This window comes from Mastigoproctus giganteus, chromosome 6 (genome assembly GCF_048544385.1).
Source record: "Mastigoproctus giganteus isolate SK-2022 chromosome 6, ASM4854438v1, whole genome shotgun sequence".
Classification (NCBI taxonomy): Eukaryota; Metazoa; Arthropoda; class Arachnida; order Uropygi; family Thelyphonidae; genus Mastigoproctus; species Mastigoproctus giganteus.
This window is the reverse complement of record NC_143580.1, coordinates 187,098,152-187,117,552: the sequence shown is the minus strand read 5'-3', so window position 1 is coordinate 187,117,552 and position 19,401 is coordinate 187,098,152. Positions and strand designations below refer to the sequence as shown.

Sequence of the window (19,401 nt, the reverse complement as noted above, 5' to 3'; positions counted from 1 at the left end):
AAATCAAGAGTATTACTCCCTCTAGTTGCCTCCCGAACATGCTGAAGTAGAAAACAATCATCCAATAAATCCACAAAAGCCTTGATAGTGTGTGAGTGACCAACCCACAAATTCCAGTCAATATCTGGGAAATTAAAATCCCCCATTATAAGACTCTGATTTACTGGCCCACTATTTCCCTGTACGGTTTCTTATTATACTCATCAGAGTCGTTAGACCTATAGCACACTCTCACTCTTGATCTCCCAATGCTTATGTTACACCAAACTGACTCGGCACTGCACTGTCCAGCGATGTCGACTGGCTTCACTTCCTTGGATTTTATGTGTTTTTTAACTAATAGCATAACCCCTCCTCCCTTCCTATCCTGTCTATCCTTTCTGTAGATGTTGTACTCCCCAAATTCCAGTTCTGCATTACTGATATCTGTGTGACACCACGTCTCTGATATCCCAACAATGATTCTTTGAGTAATACGACCTTCTTCCATTGACTGGAAATCCTATCCATAGTTTTGCCGATGATAGCACATTGCATTCCACTTTCTATTTTGAGAAACCTTGCCCTGCTCAATCAGCTTCAACTTCTCGAAAATCTGCTACCAATTCCCTAAATGCCAATCTTCAGGTAATTCTCCAGTGGGGCAAAGACAACTAAGATGATTTCAACCTTTCTAAAACTCAGTCTTGTCTTATATCTCGCAAAAAAGGACTCTTCTGCTCCTATGCTTATCTTTAGCGACACTCCGATTTCTAAGCAAAATGATATATCTCTTTTGGGGATTACCCTGTCTTCTAATCTCTCTTGGCACAAGCACATTACAAATATTGCTTCCTCTGCATCTAAAAAATTTGGTTCTCTTTTGCTCTCGGCATTACTTTTCTTCCAAACAGCTGTTCACTCTGTACAAATCACAAATCTGCCCTACCATGGAATATTGCTCCCACATGTGGGGCAGTCACCCCAAAACCTCTCTCAGGCTTCTAGATTCCATTCAGAAGAGGGCAATTAGGTTAATTAATGATTCTTCTCTAACAGTCTCTCCACTCGCTGTCTCGTAGACATACTGTTTCTGCTGCATGCCTTTTCTACAGATACTCCCATGAGCACTGTTCTTCTGAATTCTGAATGGGCTTCTATAATTCCCACTCTCTCTTTCAAAACAGTCCAAACATGTGCCACCACCAACCAACATCTATTTACTGTCCAGCTTCAAACTCACAGAACCAACTTTTCATCTTCCTCCTTTATTTATTCAGCTGCCATTTTCTGGAACAACCTTCCTTCATACGTATTTCCTGAAAATTACAGTCTACAAAAGTTCAAGTCTAATGTCAATAAACATCTCTCACCTTCTCAATCTCCAACCCAAGCTCAGTACTACAGGTTCTAATACCTCTCATGTAAAAAAAATTAAGCATGCCATATCGTAATGTGGATAGAATTCAGGACTATGACTGCATTTTATTTTTTATGAAACTAGTTCAGAATTTCTAACACAATTAATGATACATATCAAAAAAAAAAAAAAAAAAAAAAAAAAAAAAACCTAATTGAGGAATACTGGAATTGACATTTGTTACTCTGGAAGCTAATTTTTTATTTAAAAAAAAAAAAGGCATCTACAGCACTAGAAGGTCAATCATGCCAGTTAGATGGTTAGATGAATTTTAAACTTGATCATATTTTTTTTTTTTACAAATAACTGAAATAATCCAAAATTATTAATAAAATATTAACAAAACAACTACTGAATTACATTTTTAATAGATAACTGAGACAGGATGTTACCCAGTTATTCTGTGCAAATGAAAAATGATTCTTTTACTTTCTATTGTAACATCTCTGCTTTTCTTAATCAGCTTTTCATATTTATCATGTCTTGTATCCAATTCCACCTGATAAATTCTAAATGCTTTGATAACTGAGGATGATTCATCAATATTTTCCTGAATCTGTTGGGCATCACTTCCTACACCAAACTCATCTTTGTAATCTCCCTGGTTTCCTTTTCTCCAGGCCTGTCCTACGAATATAAAAAAGCAAAAACTCAAAACAACTTGCTTTTAAAATACCTTGCTTTACTTTGAAACAACATATAGCTTATTCAAAATCAAATATGCAATTAGGAAAATATTTTAAACAGCTTAAATTTTTTAAAGAAACACATTAGATGTTAATGTGATGACACATGACAAAGCATATATTAACATGCATCTTATTTTCCTAAGATTTTTCTGCTTTTAACCTATTACCTTTTCTTAAGTTAAATATTCAGGCTTTTTCTATAAATCATCAATATTTAAAAAGGAAGAGACTAGGTGATGGTAAATGTATGTAAGCAGATCTGTTACCTCTTTGACTAATAAAATAAACAATGAAATGCATTATGTAAAAATCATTGGTATAACATCTGCAGTTGAAGTGTCCTGTTTATATCAAATTGAAAATAACCTTTTAATAATCTGTTCCTCATGGTAGGTGTACAGAGTTCTGACAGAGCTCCAACACAATAAAACTATTTATTGTCCCAAAACAGTCATGCTGATGCTTTCACTTGATAATTGGAAATTCCACATCAGTAAATAGTTAGTTATTTTTTAAATTTTATTTTTGTGTGCAGCCCAACCAAACTATGGCAACTACTTGTATTTTATGTGTAGATACTGTACAGACAAAGGTCATTCAGTGTAGTGATATTGTTATGAAGACTCTTGAGGTATCACTTGCTCCATCCATTCAAGCACATTGGTTGAGAACTAATATCACTGAAAAATGGCGCAGCCAACCAATGCTGTAACTCTCAGCATCTTTCACATAAAGCAATCAACTTTAAACAAAGTCCCACCTTTATGTTATTATTTAGTGACGAACTGGATTGTTTTGGATAAGCAGCAAGAGCCCGAGGGCATTTATCATGTTGGCAAATTGTGTGCATTCTATGGTCAATTTGTTTGTTTTGTTGAAGAAAATGTTTCTGTGAAAAAATTGAGAGGGAAGGGAATTCTTGCACTTCAACTTAACCCAAACTCTCCCAAAAATCCTTTGGAAGCACCTACCATCAATAATAGGAACAAGTTGTGGTACACAGCATATTACATTTCATTACACATTTTTCAGCTGTGTAATCATTACACATGATTACACAACTGAAGGGGCAAAAATCCACATTCTATATTAAAAACATATTTTAAATTAATTTTTGAAAATTAAAAATCACTTTAGACCAGTTGGAGAGTGGAAGAAAATTTAAACCCTTCCCTTCAAACTCTTTGATTTGAAGAGAGTACAGCAGTAACAGGAATGCTTGCTGCATGAAACATGAGCCTAAAGCATTTGATTCCAAATGCATCAATGTCATGAAGCCAGGGAGCATTATCAATGGAAGGAAAGCACATGGAATTACAGCAAAATTATTATCAATATCTCTTGGTGACAAATGTCAATCAATATGTACATATAATTAGGTTTAACTTAATCATAAATTTTTCCTAATTGGGCAATAATTAACAGACATTTCCAGAATTTTCTGCAGATAATTGAAAGAAAATATTTTTTCAATAACAGGTATTAGGAGTTTCAAACTGTGTGGACAGAGTAGATGAAACACAAAATGCTGTTAGTCATGTGAGGGTTGAATTGACCCTACATAACTAACAGTGCATTAACAAAATTTGGTATGCCTCAAATTTTTCTAGTTAAATATAAACCTCAAATTAAATTTATGCTAGTCTAAGCAAGAGGAAGAATGCCATCAACACTGAGCTTGCTCCATCCATTCAAAGCCTAAAACAACTCAATCAGATAGCCTCAGAAGTATCTAGTCTCTAGATGCTGCAATTTTCAGAAATGAAGTCTTTCTTGGTAAGACCACCCTTCTGTTCTCTTTACTAATTGTCCTTCTCTGCACCTGTTCCAGCAGATCTATATCCCTCCTAAAATGAGACCTCCAGACCTGTATACAGTATTCAGATTTTGGCCTAACCACTGCTTGTACAATGGGAAAATCACCTCCTTATCCATGCTAGCAAAATGTCCATGAACTCTCCTGGCAGCCTGTCTGCATTGCTCAGAAAACTTCATATCTGACTGCACAATTACTCCCAGGTCTTTTTCATTTTCTACCACCTTAAATGTAGTACCACACAGTTGGTACTTTTCTCTGGGGTTACTTCTACCCATATGCAGTACTTTGCATTTGTCAAGGTTAAACTTCAGTTGCCACTTCTTAGCCCATCTGCCCAAATTATCTAGATCCTGTTGCAGTAGCACACTGTCATTACTGTCATTAACAACCCTGCCAACCTTTGTATCATCTGCAAACTTCGACACTAAGCCTGATATACCTTCATCAATATCATTGATAAATATACAAAACAACAGAGGACCCAACACCAAACCCTGTGAGACTCCACTAATAACATTAGTCCACGAAGAGCAGCACCCATTAATTACCACCCTCTGTCTTCTCCCACTCAACCATCCTTTTATTCATTGTAGCAACTTACCCTTAATACCATTCTGCTCCAATTTGTACAATAGTCTTCCATGCACAACAGTGTCAAAATCTTTCCTGAAATCCAAATATATGATATCAAAATTATTTTTTGCATCCAGTTCCTTTGTGTCGCCTTTGATCCTCCTTTGTGAATTGGGGTCACATTTGCACATCCCCAGTCCATGGGTATCTCCCATGAATTCAAGGAAGCTATCATAATTATGGCTAAGAGATTATTTAAATTCCTTTGCTGCCTCCTTTAATATAACTAGATAGATCCCATCCATCCCAGCTGCCTTTTTTATGTTTATCTTCAACAATTTCTCCTCCAATTTGCTCTCAGTTATTAGCATTAGTAGAGGCATATGATGCAAGAAAGCAAGCTTATGCAGCATTAGCCAAAAAAAAAAAAAACCTTCCACTTCACCCCTCCGTTCGTTCGGAATAACTGTCCAGCTGAGCCTTAAATTTATTTAGGCTATCAACATCCAACAACAAGGGATGGAAGTCTGTTCCACCAACCAACTACCCGCTGGCTAAAAGCAAATTTTCACACATCTATCCTACATCTGTCTTTCCTCAATTTGAATTTACGCCCTCTCAGGTGATTATTCTGAGCAAGAGAAAGTATCCCATCAGCATTGAGCATGCTCAAACCATTCAATGCTTTATACACCTCAATCAGAGCACCTCGCCGGTGCCTTGTCTCCAGACACTAATTTTCAAAACTTAAGCCGTTCTTCACAAGAGCAACCCTTTGTTCCATTCCTTCTCTGTATTTCCAGCAGCTCTACATCCTTCTTGAAATGAGGCCTCCAGACCTCTATACAGTACTCAAGATGTGGCCTGACCATTGCCTTATACAAGGGAATAATCACCTCCTGATATGAAGAACTTCATATCTGCCTGCACAATTACCCCCCAGGTCCTTTTCATTCTCTACCACCGCCAGTGTAGTACCACAGAGTTGATACATTGCTGTTTCCCATATGCAGTACTTTACATTTGTCAATGTTAAACTTCATTTGCCACCTCTCAGACCATCTGCTCAACCTTTCCAGATCCTGTTGCAGCAGCATAGCGTCAGTAGTGTCCTTAACAACCCTGCCAACCTTTGTATCGTCAGCAAACTTGGACATTAAGCTTGATATACCATCATCAATATTATTTATAAATACAGAAAACAATAATGGACCTAACACTGAACCCTGAGGGACTCCACTAATAACATTAGTCCACGATAAGCAGTGCCCATTGATTACCACTCTCTCTCTTCTCCCCCTCAACCACCCCTTTATCCATAGCAGCAATTTGCCTCCAATGCCACACTGTCCCAATTTGTGCAGCAGTCTTCCATGTGCAACAGTATCAAAAGCCTTTCTAAGATCGAAGTATATAATATCAAAGTTATTCCCTGCATCCAGCTCTTTTGTGACTGCGTCATAGTATCCAATCAGATTGGTCAGGCAAGACTTCCCATTAACAAAACCATGCTGTGTCCAAGCTATAACTGAAGTCTTGTCCAGATGATCATGTAGTGCTTCTTTAACCAGTGCCACCATTAATTTTCCTGGAACAGAAGTTAAACTCCTTTGTGAATTGGGGTCACATTTGCACATCTCCAGTCTATGGGTACCTCCCCTGAATCCAAGAAAGCTCTCATAATTATGGCTAAGGGTTTGCTTACTTCGTTTGCTGCTTCGTTTAATATAACTGGATAGATCCCATCCACCCCAGGTGCCTTTCTTGTGTTTATCTTCAGCAATTTCTCCTCCACTTTACTCTCAGTTATTACAAGATTATCTAGCTTACTGCCAGAGTTGAATACACCTCTGGCATTCCCTTCGCTGAATAACTCCTCATGTGTGAATGTCAATGCAAAATATTCATTTAGTTTGTTAGCTACCTGAGCAGGATCATCAACAGTTGAACCAGCGATATCAAGTGGACCAATCTGATTCATCCCCTTCCTTCTAGAGTTTACATAAGTAAAGAACTCTTTGCTGTTTTTCTTTGCATCCTTTGCCAAAGATTTCTCATAATCTTCCTTTGGCTGCCTAACCTCCTTTGTGACTTGGTTACAGACCAGCTTATATCTATCATAGGCTTCCATGTCACCCATTAATTTATATGTATCCCATGCATTTTTTTCTCTGTCATGTGTCTCATTAGTTCATCTGACATCCATCTGGCCTAAACCTTGAACAATATTTCTTAGTTGGTATGTAAAGTTGGTAGTAGCTTCCAAGATAAGTTCTTTGAATGCTTCCCATTTTGAATTTGCTGTTGGTAACATCATCAGTTGGTCCCACTGTATAGAATTTAAATACTGTCTCAGACCACTGTAATCGCCTTTACGAAAGCAATAACACTTCCTTTTACCCCTGATGGTAGTTATCTCTTTGAGTAAATCCCACTTCAGCACACTGTGATCACTGCCACCTAGTGGTTCCTTTATCTGCAGATTCTTAATGCATGAAGAATCACTACTGATAATTAAATCAAGTATATTACTCCCTCTAGTTGCCTCCTGAACATGCTGATGTAGAAAACAATCATCCAATAAATCCACAAAAGTCTTGCTAGTATGCGAGTGACCAACCCACAAATTCCAATCAATATCTGGGAAATTAAAATCCCCCATTATAAGACTCTGTGATTTGCTGGCCCACTATTTCCCTGTACATTTTCTTATTATACTCATCAGAGTCGTTAGGTCTACAGCACACCCCTACTCTCAATTTTGATCTCGCAATGCTGTCGTGCGTTTCTTTGTCTGGTATTTCCTTTGCAGATTCCTGAGGTAGAGCTCTTCAGCCAGCTGGGCGGCTGTGACTTCTGGATTGACGTCATAGATTATTATTGACGGTCCCTTTCTTTTGGGCGGCTGGGCCGTTAATCCTAGAGCGTCTATTTTGGAGTTTTCTATGATACTTTGTATTTCTTGTCTAGTTTCGGTTTCAATTACTAGTCCTACGTCTCTCATCTTGTGTATTCCTTTTATTCTTGTATTTTTAAGGTCCTCCCTGATTATTAGAGTGTAGATTCTTCCTGCATTAAGAATCTGCAGATAAAGGAACCACTAGGTGGCACTGATCACAGTGTGTTGAAGTGGGATTTACTCAACAAAGTAACTACCATCAGGGGTAAAGGGATGTCACACCAAACTGACTTGACACTGCACTGTCCAGCGATGTCGACTGGCTTCACTTCCTTGGATTTTATGTGTTTCTTAACTAATAACATAACCCTCCTCCCTTCCTATCTATCCTTTCTGTAGACGTTGTACTCCCCAAATTCCAGCTCTGCATTCCTTATATCTGTGTGACACCACGTCTCTGATATCCCAACAATATCCGCCTTTGATGCTTTGAGCAATACCTCAAATTCATCAAATTTATTTACCAAATTCCTAGCATTGGTGTACACGCAAGTATACATGCACCTGTTCCTATTCTTAGCTACCCTAACACAACCCATGTGTTTACTTGTACCACAATGACTCCCAGCAGTCTCTGAAACATCCTGTATCTTGTTTTCCAGGCTTCTGCTCACTACAATAGAAGCAGTGCAAGAATCACTTTCACCTCTGCCAGTGGCTACTGTTAATCTATTAGTCCTTGTATCCCCCCAAGCTAGCAGTTTTCCGACCCACCTAACACTGCCTCGATAGCATCAGCAGTTGATCACCTTCTATATCTATATAACTAATCAAAGTACAAAAAATTATTTAAACCTTACTTTTCTTGGTTTTTGCCCCACTTTGTTCATCTTCAGGTTGTTTTGCTCCAAATTTCAGCTCTGAAAGTCTTATCAACCTGATTATCACACTGTCAACTATACAGTTGACAGTGTGATAATCAGGTTTATAAGTTTAATGTATATCATTAAAAAAACAGATTAACGAACTAAGTTGTCAGTCTATTAATATGCCTTTAAGCACCCAGACACAAATAGGGAAAATGCTGCCTCCCTACTAAATTATGAAAAAATCTGTGCCCATTTTTTTGATCCACGTGTGTCGGGGGGGGGGGGGTGCCTAAGTTCAGTCAATTCTAAACTACCAGGTTAACACAAAAGCCTGGTTCAAATAAATTTCTCTTTATACTCATTACCAATTGCAGCTGCTGGAAATTAAGTGATAGTGCCAAAATAAACAAGAATTTTTTTTTTTTTTTTTTTTTTTTTTCACATGGGGAAACCAACACACAGTCTAATTTGCACATGCATTTTCTTTTTACCAGTTTTCTTTGGGGCCATGATGATACAATGTAAGTGAAGTTACAATGGAACAGGGCACATAAGCACTTAGTGATATAATAGTGAGCATATTTATAAACAGAATGAGATACTTGCTGGTAGCTGGGGTAACTCGAGTTCCCAGTTTTTCCTATCTGTTGAGTGCACTCAGAATTTACACTTGGTGTCAGTCAATTTTTTTTTTTTTTTTTTTTTTCCATCAGTTAAATCCAAAGTCCATTAAATCCAAGGTTTACAGTATATTTTGACATTTAATTATTTATAGCACTGGTTATTATAAATACAAAATAAAATTCACTCAGGTGGTAGATGACTTTCATCAACCGGTGAAATACCATCACTTTGCTTATTGGAGGCTTGAAGTGGTGAAACCCATGTTTAGTCTCTAGAGCAAAATTTCCGGCATCCCCCTCCCCCCATACTTCTCCTTCAACCCATGCACGGTACTAAGTACTATAGGTTTTGATACCTTTCGTGATTGGGGTTTTCATAAAAAAAAAAAAAAAACAAACAGTGTCAAAAAGCAAAATAAATATATATCAGTAGTAAATACAAAACAGTGTTTACTTTTTTTTTTCAGTGTTGCTGGAACAAACTTCCATCTGTCATTGTGGAAGTTGACAGCTTAAATAAATTCAAGGAGGAACTGGACAAACTTTTAGAGGGAATGGATGTGTAGATGTGTGAAATTGTTTTTTTTTCAGTCAGTTGTCACTGTAGTAGTGACAACTCAGTAACACTTTATAGCCCATCGACACTGCTCTATACAGCTGAGTCAGAAGAGTTTCGAACTTCACTGTTATTCTTTCATTGCTACCAGCACAACAGCTGACAATGAGACATGCATTATTTGTGGAAACATACAGGCTCAATCTTTCTATGCATATCCTTGGGCCTGGACATATTACTCCAGGACCACAGTCAGTTTGTCTTGCTAACTCTTACAGCAATCTAATAATTTCTGAATAATATGCATTCCTCAGGAAGAAGTTCATAAATCAGGATCAATTTATCCATAGATATAATGAAAGGACGTATGCCAAAAAAAAATTTTTCACATCTTTGTATATTATGGTTAGTGCATTAATGGAATTGCAATATGATGCAAGGGAATTGTCATTGGTTGATGCATAAGTTGCACCTTGTTTTCTACATGTAGTACAGCATCGCAACACATCACAGTTAAAACAAAGTTCATTAGAGTAATATATTCAGGAGCAGCCCCAGACTGGATACCAGCAAATAGTGCCATGCAAATCAGCAATTTCCTCCACAAACCTCAGCATATGGGCTGCTCCTGAATATATTACCCTTGTGGTTAGCAATGATTATGACAGTCATCTTCCAAATCATGTGGAAAAGGACTGGGTATGAGTCCTGTATTTGATGAGAAAACTTTTTATCTGCACTGTCTGTCTAATCTCAGGAGGCAAAAGTTGCATGGTGTAGTAGCTGCACATGGACTCGTAGATAGAACTGATGTTGCAGCTTAAGTAGTTTTGTTTGAATTTATGAAGCTCAAATTTAAATTTTTTTTAAGTCCATATTCCTCCTTTATTAAATTATTAATTAATTAATGAAGGAAAATTCACTAATTCATTAATTTAGTTTAGTTCACTGTTGTTTCCATGTTAGAAAACAAGTCCTTATGTAAATGCTTAATAATAATTTTCATTATATTAAATGAAGACTTATTATAATTATGTAGTCTGCTAAGTTCATTCTTCAAACACAAATAGTTTAACTTCAAAAATTCAATTTATAAATATTTGAGAAAGAAGTAAAATACATAATATTTATATTTGCATGTTGCTTCACACATCTCACAACTGTTACATTGTATTGGTTATCCTGGAACTGGGGTTTAAAAGCCACACCTGGATACTATTAGAGTGGATGATAAGAAAGTGACAAGGGATACTAAAGTATATAGCAGAAAAGAGATGAGGGATCTCTAAGTAATTTTATTATGTAAACCTTGAGTAGTTTAAGCTAATGGTTGAGTACAATGTATATCTATCAGCCTTCTACATGCAACAAGTCTCTAGTGAAAGTATGAGTTTTGAATTGGTTAAGATAACATTAGTTCAAACTGCAATGATGGAATATAACTACCATTCAAAGTTTGATTATTTTGTCAGAGAATAAATGTTCTTTGTATTCTCTTTAAAGGTGGAAATTTACAAAAAAAAAAAAAAGAGTAAAAGAACTGTAAGAGGATAATTTGCACCTGTGAAGCAATCTTGTTATTTCTGATTTCGGGAGGTAAGCAGGTTTTCATTATAGACATCTGTATCTACATCTGTAACTAAAAGAATTTGGAAATTTTGTAGGAAAAAAAAAAATTCTCTAAAAGAAGTCACCCTGATTAACCAATGTTGTAAGCATTATTCTCAAGCAGAAACTTCATGAATTGTGTTAAAGTGCCTTAATGGATGAATTGTTTTTTATTTAAGCTTTGCATAAGTTTGTCCAAAAGTTGTCTTGTGCTTTATTTCATTCTTTGAACAGACTTTGAGATAAAAACCAAGTGTTTTTAGACCTGTGATGTGAAGGGACTCAAATTTAATAACAGTTTGGATCTTAGACAGCTGTAAATTGTTCTGAAATTTTTTTTTATTTAATTCAGTATACAAATTTAAGTAAATGGCACAGCTGACTGAACTGAAGTCTGTATTTGCCAAACTGTTCATAGGCAGACATATTGCCTTGCTTGTCTTGTTTTATTTCTGACATTGCTTTACTTCAGAACATTAGGAAGGATGAAAACAGAAAAAAGTAGACAACATGTATAGAACAGTTTTCCACTAATAAACACAGGTTTTCATCTGACAAGCAACCAACCAACCAAACAACAGAATACATGAAATTTAAAGACATGATACACTGATATATTATATTGCACTAGGATAGATAAGGTTTCGCTGTGAAATCTGGCAGGTTGTACTCCGAGATAGTTGAATTTGAGTCAGTACTGTATGTAATTTATTCATATAAAATGTCCTCAGTGACAGCTTAGTCAGCAGGATACATTTCCACCTGCCACTCTTTCAGAGAGTGGCTGGATTCAATTCCCATCTGCAACCATAAGAATCCTTTAGGCTTCTTTAATAGGGGCTGTAATTAGCTGATCTTAGGCAGAAGTAGCAGGATTTTCCCAATGGGTTACTCTGGGTTTACCTGCCCACACAACATACAAATTATACTGTCAACACCTGCTCTTTACAGACAAAAAAGCAAGCATCTATATTAAGATTAGTCACCCAATATGGAAGGAAGTAAACTGTACTCTTGGTGTCTCAACATGAGCAAATAGATTCTGGAGCAATTTTATATATTGTGTAACTCATTTTTCTCTGTCATTTGCCCTCTCCCCCACCTAAGGAAACCTGGCAGAGCTACAGCACAGAATTATGCACTGCTAGATAATGTATAATATCAGGAAGAACATTTTCCATGCTGGGCAGAGCTGGCACTACTACAAAACAAACAGAGCCCTTGCTCAAATGATTATGTCCATTGTTAACAATACTAAATATAAGTTACCAGTACTGTTGTATTCAGGGGCAGATCTAGGTTCTTGGGGCTCAGGGATGGCATTCTTAGGGGGGCCCTTTTAGCTATTAGTATAATGTACAACTCCGCCATGGACGGTCCCAAGCCCGGCTGCGAAAGGAGAAGGGTGGTCATCCTGCCGAAATGACCAGAACCGGGAAAACTAGGCAAGAAACCACATGAAATTCTGAACAAGCTCTACTCATAAAGCATGGAAGAACATCACAGAGCAAGTCCGAAAACCTGCGGCACCTACAGCAACGTACTGGTTGCGTGGCCAACCACCAGCTAAAGACTAAAGAAGTATAATGTACGTGGCACAATGAGTTAAATCAATGTGGTCACTTCCTGAATAATATAATCTGTCAATTAAGAGAAGCTATTAGCTCCTCTCTCACTAATATTCCATTTGTTATTATTAGCAAGGATAACAATCAGTGTTGATATGCAATATTTTAGGAACAAATCTAGTTGCCCTTTTCTGTACTTGTTCCAGCAGCTCTACATACATCCTTCCTAAAATGAGATCTCCAGACCTGTACGCAGTACTCTGGCCTGACCATTGCCTTATACCAAGGGTGGCCAACTTAATTTCTGATGCGATCTACTTTTTTCCTTCAAAATGTGCCGCGATCTACCATCTCAAAAATTTTATTGCACAAGGTTAAAAAAGTTAATCAACACATTGAAAAATGTTGTTTATAAATTTTAAAATTCAATACAATTCAGAATTCTTATTTTAAATTCATACATATTTAAAATTTTAATTTATGCGAAGTTTGTGTCTTCATGTCATCTGCCAAGCTTTCAAAATTAGGGATATACTGTGATAAGGCCAATCGTAAAGAATCTGCTGTATGCAAGTCCATAAGAGCACAGTGATTCTTCATCTTTGTTTGTTTCAAATACGAAAAGGCCAATTCACATAGATATGTGGAATAAAACAGGAATTTAAAAGTTCACTGCATTTTTCTACATTTGAGTACTTTTCTCAGCAAACATATTTCCAAAACTTTTTCTGATGATCTGGCTTTTAGGAAGATATTGTTTTGCAATATAATAATTTCATTTTCAAGTAATATTTGTGAAAAATGTTAAAAATTGCAGCAATTTTTTCTGCAATTTATTTCGTATCTAAGTCGAAATTAAATGGATAAGACTTATATTGAACAATGTCTTCAATTGTTTTAAAATCACTGAATCTGGTTTAAAAATTGTCCACAACATTCTCAATTTCAGAAACATATTTTCTCACTATTAAATTCAAAAACAGAATATTTTTGCAAATGATCTTGCATATTTGCAAAATGATCGAATTTTTTTTTCTTTGAGATCCTTAGCCATTGCCAAAAATTAATATTTATATGCAGAAATACTACTAATCATGTCACAAGATTTTTATTTTTTCCTTGTAATTCCAAATTCAGATCACTTAATTTACTGGTAAAATCTGCCAGATCACACAACCACTCCATATCTTGTAGCTGCTGATAATCATCTCTCCTGTGATCAACAAATTTTTTAATTTCATTCAGCAAATTTCGAAATCTATGTAGAAACTTACTCCGATTCAGCCACCTCACATCTGTGTGTAATATCAGATCTGGTTCTTTTTCATCGAGTTGCATTTTGAAAATTCTCCTTTGAAGAGATTGTACTGTGATGGAATTCATGATTTTGAAATCGATGCCCATAACACTTTTAGTATTTAATCTTTTGCTAGCTAACACTTGTTGGTGGATGATACAGTGGTAACTCAAAAAATCTGGGAATTCATCATCCTTTTGGCACAATGTGATGAATCCGTTAAGATGCCACATTGCTTTAGCTCCATCTGTTGTTACTAATACAAGCTTAAATAGTGGTAATTTAATTTTTTCAATAAAATGTTTGAATGAGTTAAATATATCAAGTTCTTTCTTTTAACGAAACCATACTCACCAGTTCTTCTCTAGTGGCAAAATCATCGAAAACCATATGAATAAAAAGGAGCAACTGAGCTGTTGCTCAGTTGCTCGTTTCATTGACACTGTAGATTCATCCAGTTGTAAAGAAAAGGACACACAATTAGCAATATCAGCACGCAATTGTTTGCTCACATTTTTACTCGTTTTTTTGATGCATAGCATCACAGTATTTTGAAATAATTGCAGATCTTGAAGAGCACTTTTAATTTCATTTTTGTTCTTAAAATTTTCAAAATGAGAATTGTTATTTCTAAAAATGTGCCTTTGATGAATCGACCATCAGAAAATGATTTGCATTTTTCTGCAAGTAGATGACTCACTTTAAATGTGCTACAGTTACTGCTTTAAATTGTAAATTAGGTGTCATGAAGAAATTTTGTTGCGCAAATAATCTGGATTTAAGTTCCAATTTATTTTTTTCTAAGGTCACTATTCTGCAGAAAATCCGATTGATATTTACCATGGAGTGCCTTTCTAAATTTCCAAAAAGGAAATTTAGAAAGGCACTTCAACCACAGAAACATTGCAAATCAAACAGCAACATTTTTCTTTCACCATTACAAAAAAGTATTCTAGTTCCCACTCTTGATGAAAATTACAAGTTTTACTCTTTTTCGTAGTATTCATTTTAAATGAAAAGGTATTAAATTAACAACATATAAGTACTGTCCAGTTATTAAATCAGCAAAAGCAATGCTCACCAATTAAAACATTAAGTTTCGCGAACCAGAAAAATATTCTGTCTGAACAGCTAACGTAGGATAATTGATGAAGAGGATTCCCGAATGAGGAAGTTGGAATTTGGAAGTTTTTCCCAAAATAATAGGACAAACACCACCGTTTATTGCTCTGTTTAGTTATATCCTTATAAGAATCAGTTTTGAATGCCTTTGTGATATTTCTCTAAAGCTATTTCTGGAGGTCCCGACCATAAAACAATATGCACTTTCCGGTTGGTTTTTCTGTTAGCACAATCTAATTATAAACAGGTAGTAAACTCAATCGTATTGCATTTGCAATGATACCGACAGCTGGAATTCTGTGGTATTTTACGTTATTATGGTGAAATGTGTTTCTCCTTCGATGAAATCTTCAATCATGCAAAAAAAACAAAAATAAATTTTCAAAATCTGCTCTTCATTCCTATTTTTGAAGCTTCGTAAAAAAAAAAAAAAAATATAAAAAATAATGCACAGGTAGCGAAACCCACTGCACAATATAAAATTTTGGTAGTATACCTGACCGCACAAATCGAGAGATCACTGTACATTTAAAATTCATTGTGATCAACCGAAATTAAAGCCACGATCGACTTGTTGGCCACCCCTGCCTTATACAATGGGATAATCACCTCATTTTCCCTGTATATATATAATTCATAAACCCCTGTGAGCTGTCCTGGCAGCCTGCCTACACTATTCAGAACTTCATATCTGACTACACATAATTACTCCAAATCTTTATCATTTGCCAATACCCTGAGTGTAGTATCTCACATTTGGTACGTTACTGTAGGGTTACTGCTACTCATATGCAATACTTTGCATTTGGCAATGTGGCATTTGGCAATAAACTTAAATTGCCATTTTTCAGCCCATCTGCCTAACTTTTCTAGGTCCTGTTGCAGCAGAGTACTGTCATTAATTACCATGTCAACCTTTGTATCATCTGCAAACTTGGACATTAAGCCTGATATCAGTGGTGTAACTATGCCAATGCAGTGCATTGTGGCCCACAGCCAAAAGGGGGCCCACTGGCCTCCTGCCCGAAACAGAAAAAAAATTTAATTGAGTAAAAACGATTTTTTCATAACTAAGATTTTTAGTTATGTTTATGATGATAACTGGCCTACTAGAATATTATTCCTACCCAGTGCAAGTATGAAATTAAATGTTTTTGATGGAATGTATGTTAAGTGTTGATATATGTAACTTGCTGGGTGGAGAAATGAGTCTACTTAACCTAGGGAGAGAAAAAATAAATCTATAAAATGTGTGTGTGCTACATCTATTCAGGGTACTGTTATAAAAGGGATTGGTGTGTCGTTGTTTGTTGTTTGGTTTTTAGGAGCATTAGCAACTAAGGCCATATTGCTCCAGGAATATGCGGTGGTCATTCCCTGACCTTTCCGCATCCTCCGTATTTGGTGGTGACGGGCTCGAACCCCAGTCTAATCAAGAATCGGTGTGTTGTGTGTAAATGATGAGTGAATAAGAATGTTCAATAGATGTTAACTGTCATACCCTGAATGTGCGTGTGTGTAAAAAAAAAACTGTGCAGTGGCTGAGTGATGTAGTTGTGACAAGTCAAAAAAAAAAAAAAGTATGGATGTCTTGATAGTTTTTTTTATTTAAGCAGTATCTGTATCTGATTGTATAATTATGTATGAAAAGTACGAGTGAGTCATTGTTGTGCACTGTTACCTACTACCAGTCTGCACTTAAATGAGTAATAATAATAAAAAGTGTGTACACTTGTGTATCCATAAGGTTTGAACGTATGAAGAGTGTGTGTAGTGTTCCAGAAGGTGGGCCTCCTACTTGGGCTGCAGTGGGGTAATCCACAGGGAACTACCCTTGCCTTGCTGATTCCATACATCCTCTTAAGGCATGGTGTGGGAACTGCTGACAATGGCCTTTGTGGGATTTTATGCAGTTGCACTGTGTATCCACAGAGCAGACTCCCCCCACCACATAAACACTCTGACCTATGACTTCCATCTCCCCCTTCTCCCACCTCAACTTTCTGCCTCGTTTACTATGCTCCTAATATTCGTGTACATGCAAGAATATAATACAGATGTTCTGGCTCTTAGTTACTCAAACACAGTCAATGTATTTCCTTATAATATAATAACGCACAGCAGGTGTTGAAATCCCCAGTACCTTGCTTTCTGCATGTTCCAATAGAAGCAGTGCAGAAATCACTTTCACTTCTGCCTGTGGCTATTGGTAATCTATTAGCCCATGTATCCTCCCACAAGCTAGCAGTTTTCCAACCCACCTAACACTGCCTCAATAGCATCAGCAAATATTCTTGCACCCTTTATATTTAAATGTATACCATCCCTGTAAAGACAGTCTTAATTGTTAACAAGCAGAGACCACATTGAGGAATATTCTAACCCACAAGCCTTGCACAATCTCTCCAGGCCCAAATTAATCCTAACTCGTGACTTTTTCTCGATATTGCCCTGTACTTGTTAAGTATGCATGCAGACCTCTTACTGTGTAATTAGCGGCAACATGTACAACAATATCACCTTTTGTGCCCTTAAAAGATATCTGCTCTACAACGTCATCAACTTTTGTCCCTGTCAGACATACCACGGTCCTATTCCCCTTTATCCTTTTTTGCACAATATATTTCTTGTTTCCTTGTCAACATTGGTTTTTACTGGCGCAACAACAACCTCCTGTGGAACCAGCACAATGGCTGCTGACGCTGTGTTGCCTGATCTGGCGTTGATGTGGGCAGTGAAAGCTTGATGGGTTCTCCAATTTTAATCTTTCGAGGGCATCCACCCTGTTCTTCAAACTCTCATAATGGCTCATAACAACGCATTGTACTGTAATTTAGTTAAATACATAAACACCAGATACATTTCGTTCACACTGATTTCGCTTTCGAAAGGCAACGTATTATGCAGTTTTTGAATTTGGGCAAAACTCCCAAAAAAAAAATAAAAAATAAAAAAAATAAAAAAGCATATCCTTTATATGTAAAGAGAACATGGCATTTACCTCGTCCTCGACCTCTTCTACCGGATTCTCGACCTCTAAAATTTGACATTATTTATTACTTCCCCACGACGACAATACAGTAAATGAAGCGAACACAAATAAAAACTATTTAAAATGGCAAATAAAAACAAAACTGGAATGATGTATAAAACTGCATCAATGTGCTTACAAATGATATTTGCTGACAAACATAATCAGCGTACCACTTCTGAGTTTTTTGCGTACACAGCACAAGAAAGCTCCTCGTCAATTAAAACTCCAGGATTTAATCCTAATTGCAGCAAATATTAGACGCCGCGACGCTCACCACAGAATATTACTCTGTGACGCTCAGGCAAATTATAAATTTACTATCTCCGTAAATACCCACCTAGGGAGTAGAAAGAGAACCAATGAAAAAAAAAATTCAAAATTGATACCGAAATGTAAAAGTATACGACGTGTACCACAACATGGGGAACTCAATTCAGGGATGGACTTAGGACCTAAAGTCCGATTTCGCCTTGTTTCCGAGTTACAACCATGTTTGTGTTCTGCATGTAACTGCTTATGTTTACAGGAAATGCTCAAAATAAACACCGTACGCCCGCAAATACATCGTAGCCCTCCTCACGTGCTCAATAGTTCTAGAGGTCTGTCAGATTTGCTGACAGCCTTGCTTTACAGCTTGGTGGAGCATTTCAATGTTATTAATTGGTGTGGAGGTCTGAAAGCTATTAACAATGGTTTTCAGATGGCCCTACAAGTAAAATTCGAGTAGATTCAGGTGCCAGAAGAGTGCAGGGCAGGAAATGGATCCTACACTACCTCTCAAGTTATTAGGGAATCGATTCTCCAAAACGTTTCTAACAACACGGCTAAAATAAGGCGGAGCACCTTCGTGCATAAACTACATGCGACGATTGACATCAAGTGTAGCTTCTTCCAACGTATGGACATGTGTTTTTGTAAGGGGCGGTTCCTAGAACGTCAATTCAACTCCCCTCGTATCTCTGTGAAGCACAGTACCATTATAAAATGGCCAGAAATGTGGTGGAGTAGGTTTGGTTGTATTATGTCTGTGTTCTGTTGTTATGTTCTAGCCGCTTGCTTACCCAGAAGCATCAATCACCTGGACAGATGATTCTGGGTACTCGTCCACGCCACGGGAAGGTAGGCCAGTCCCATAGAGCTCGTACTGCCTCAATTCGAGACTCTGATCCACCTGAACATGTCAATAGGTAGGCCAGATTCCTTTAGGGGCCCACTCCAGAAAAGAAGGAAAAAAAATCTCGTTTCCAACAACTCACATAAATGTTATTATTATTATTATTATTATTATTATTATTAGCCATATGGTGCAAGGAAGCCTGAGGCTTATGCTGCACCAGGCAAGAAA

At 36.8% G+C, this 19,401-nt stretch overlaps 1 protein-coding gene across 1 annotated transcript in view; it reads right to left on the bottom strand.

Moving 5' to 3' along the window:
• Window positions 1–18,341, bottom strand: part of Trax (Translin associated factor X) — a 48,590-nt gene extending 30,249 nt beyond the window's left edge. The window contains exons 1-2 of the mRNA XM_090375562.1: window positions 18,024–18,341; window positions 1,792–2,026 (exon numbers count right to left, since the gene is read on the bottom strand). Coding sequence (XP_090231688.1) covers window positions 1,792–2,026; window positions 18,024–18,072 — 284 coding nt within the window. The 5' untranslated portion in view covers window positions 18,073–18,341. The remainder of the gene's footprint in view (window positions 1–1,791; window positions 2,027–18,023) is intronic.
• Between the last annotated feature and the right edge of the window lie 1,060 nt (window positions 18,342–19,401).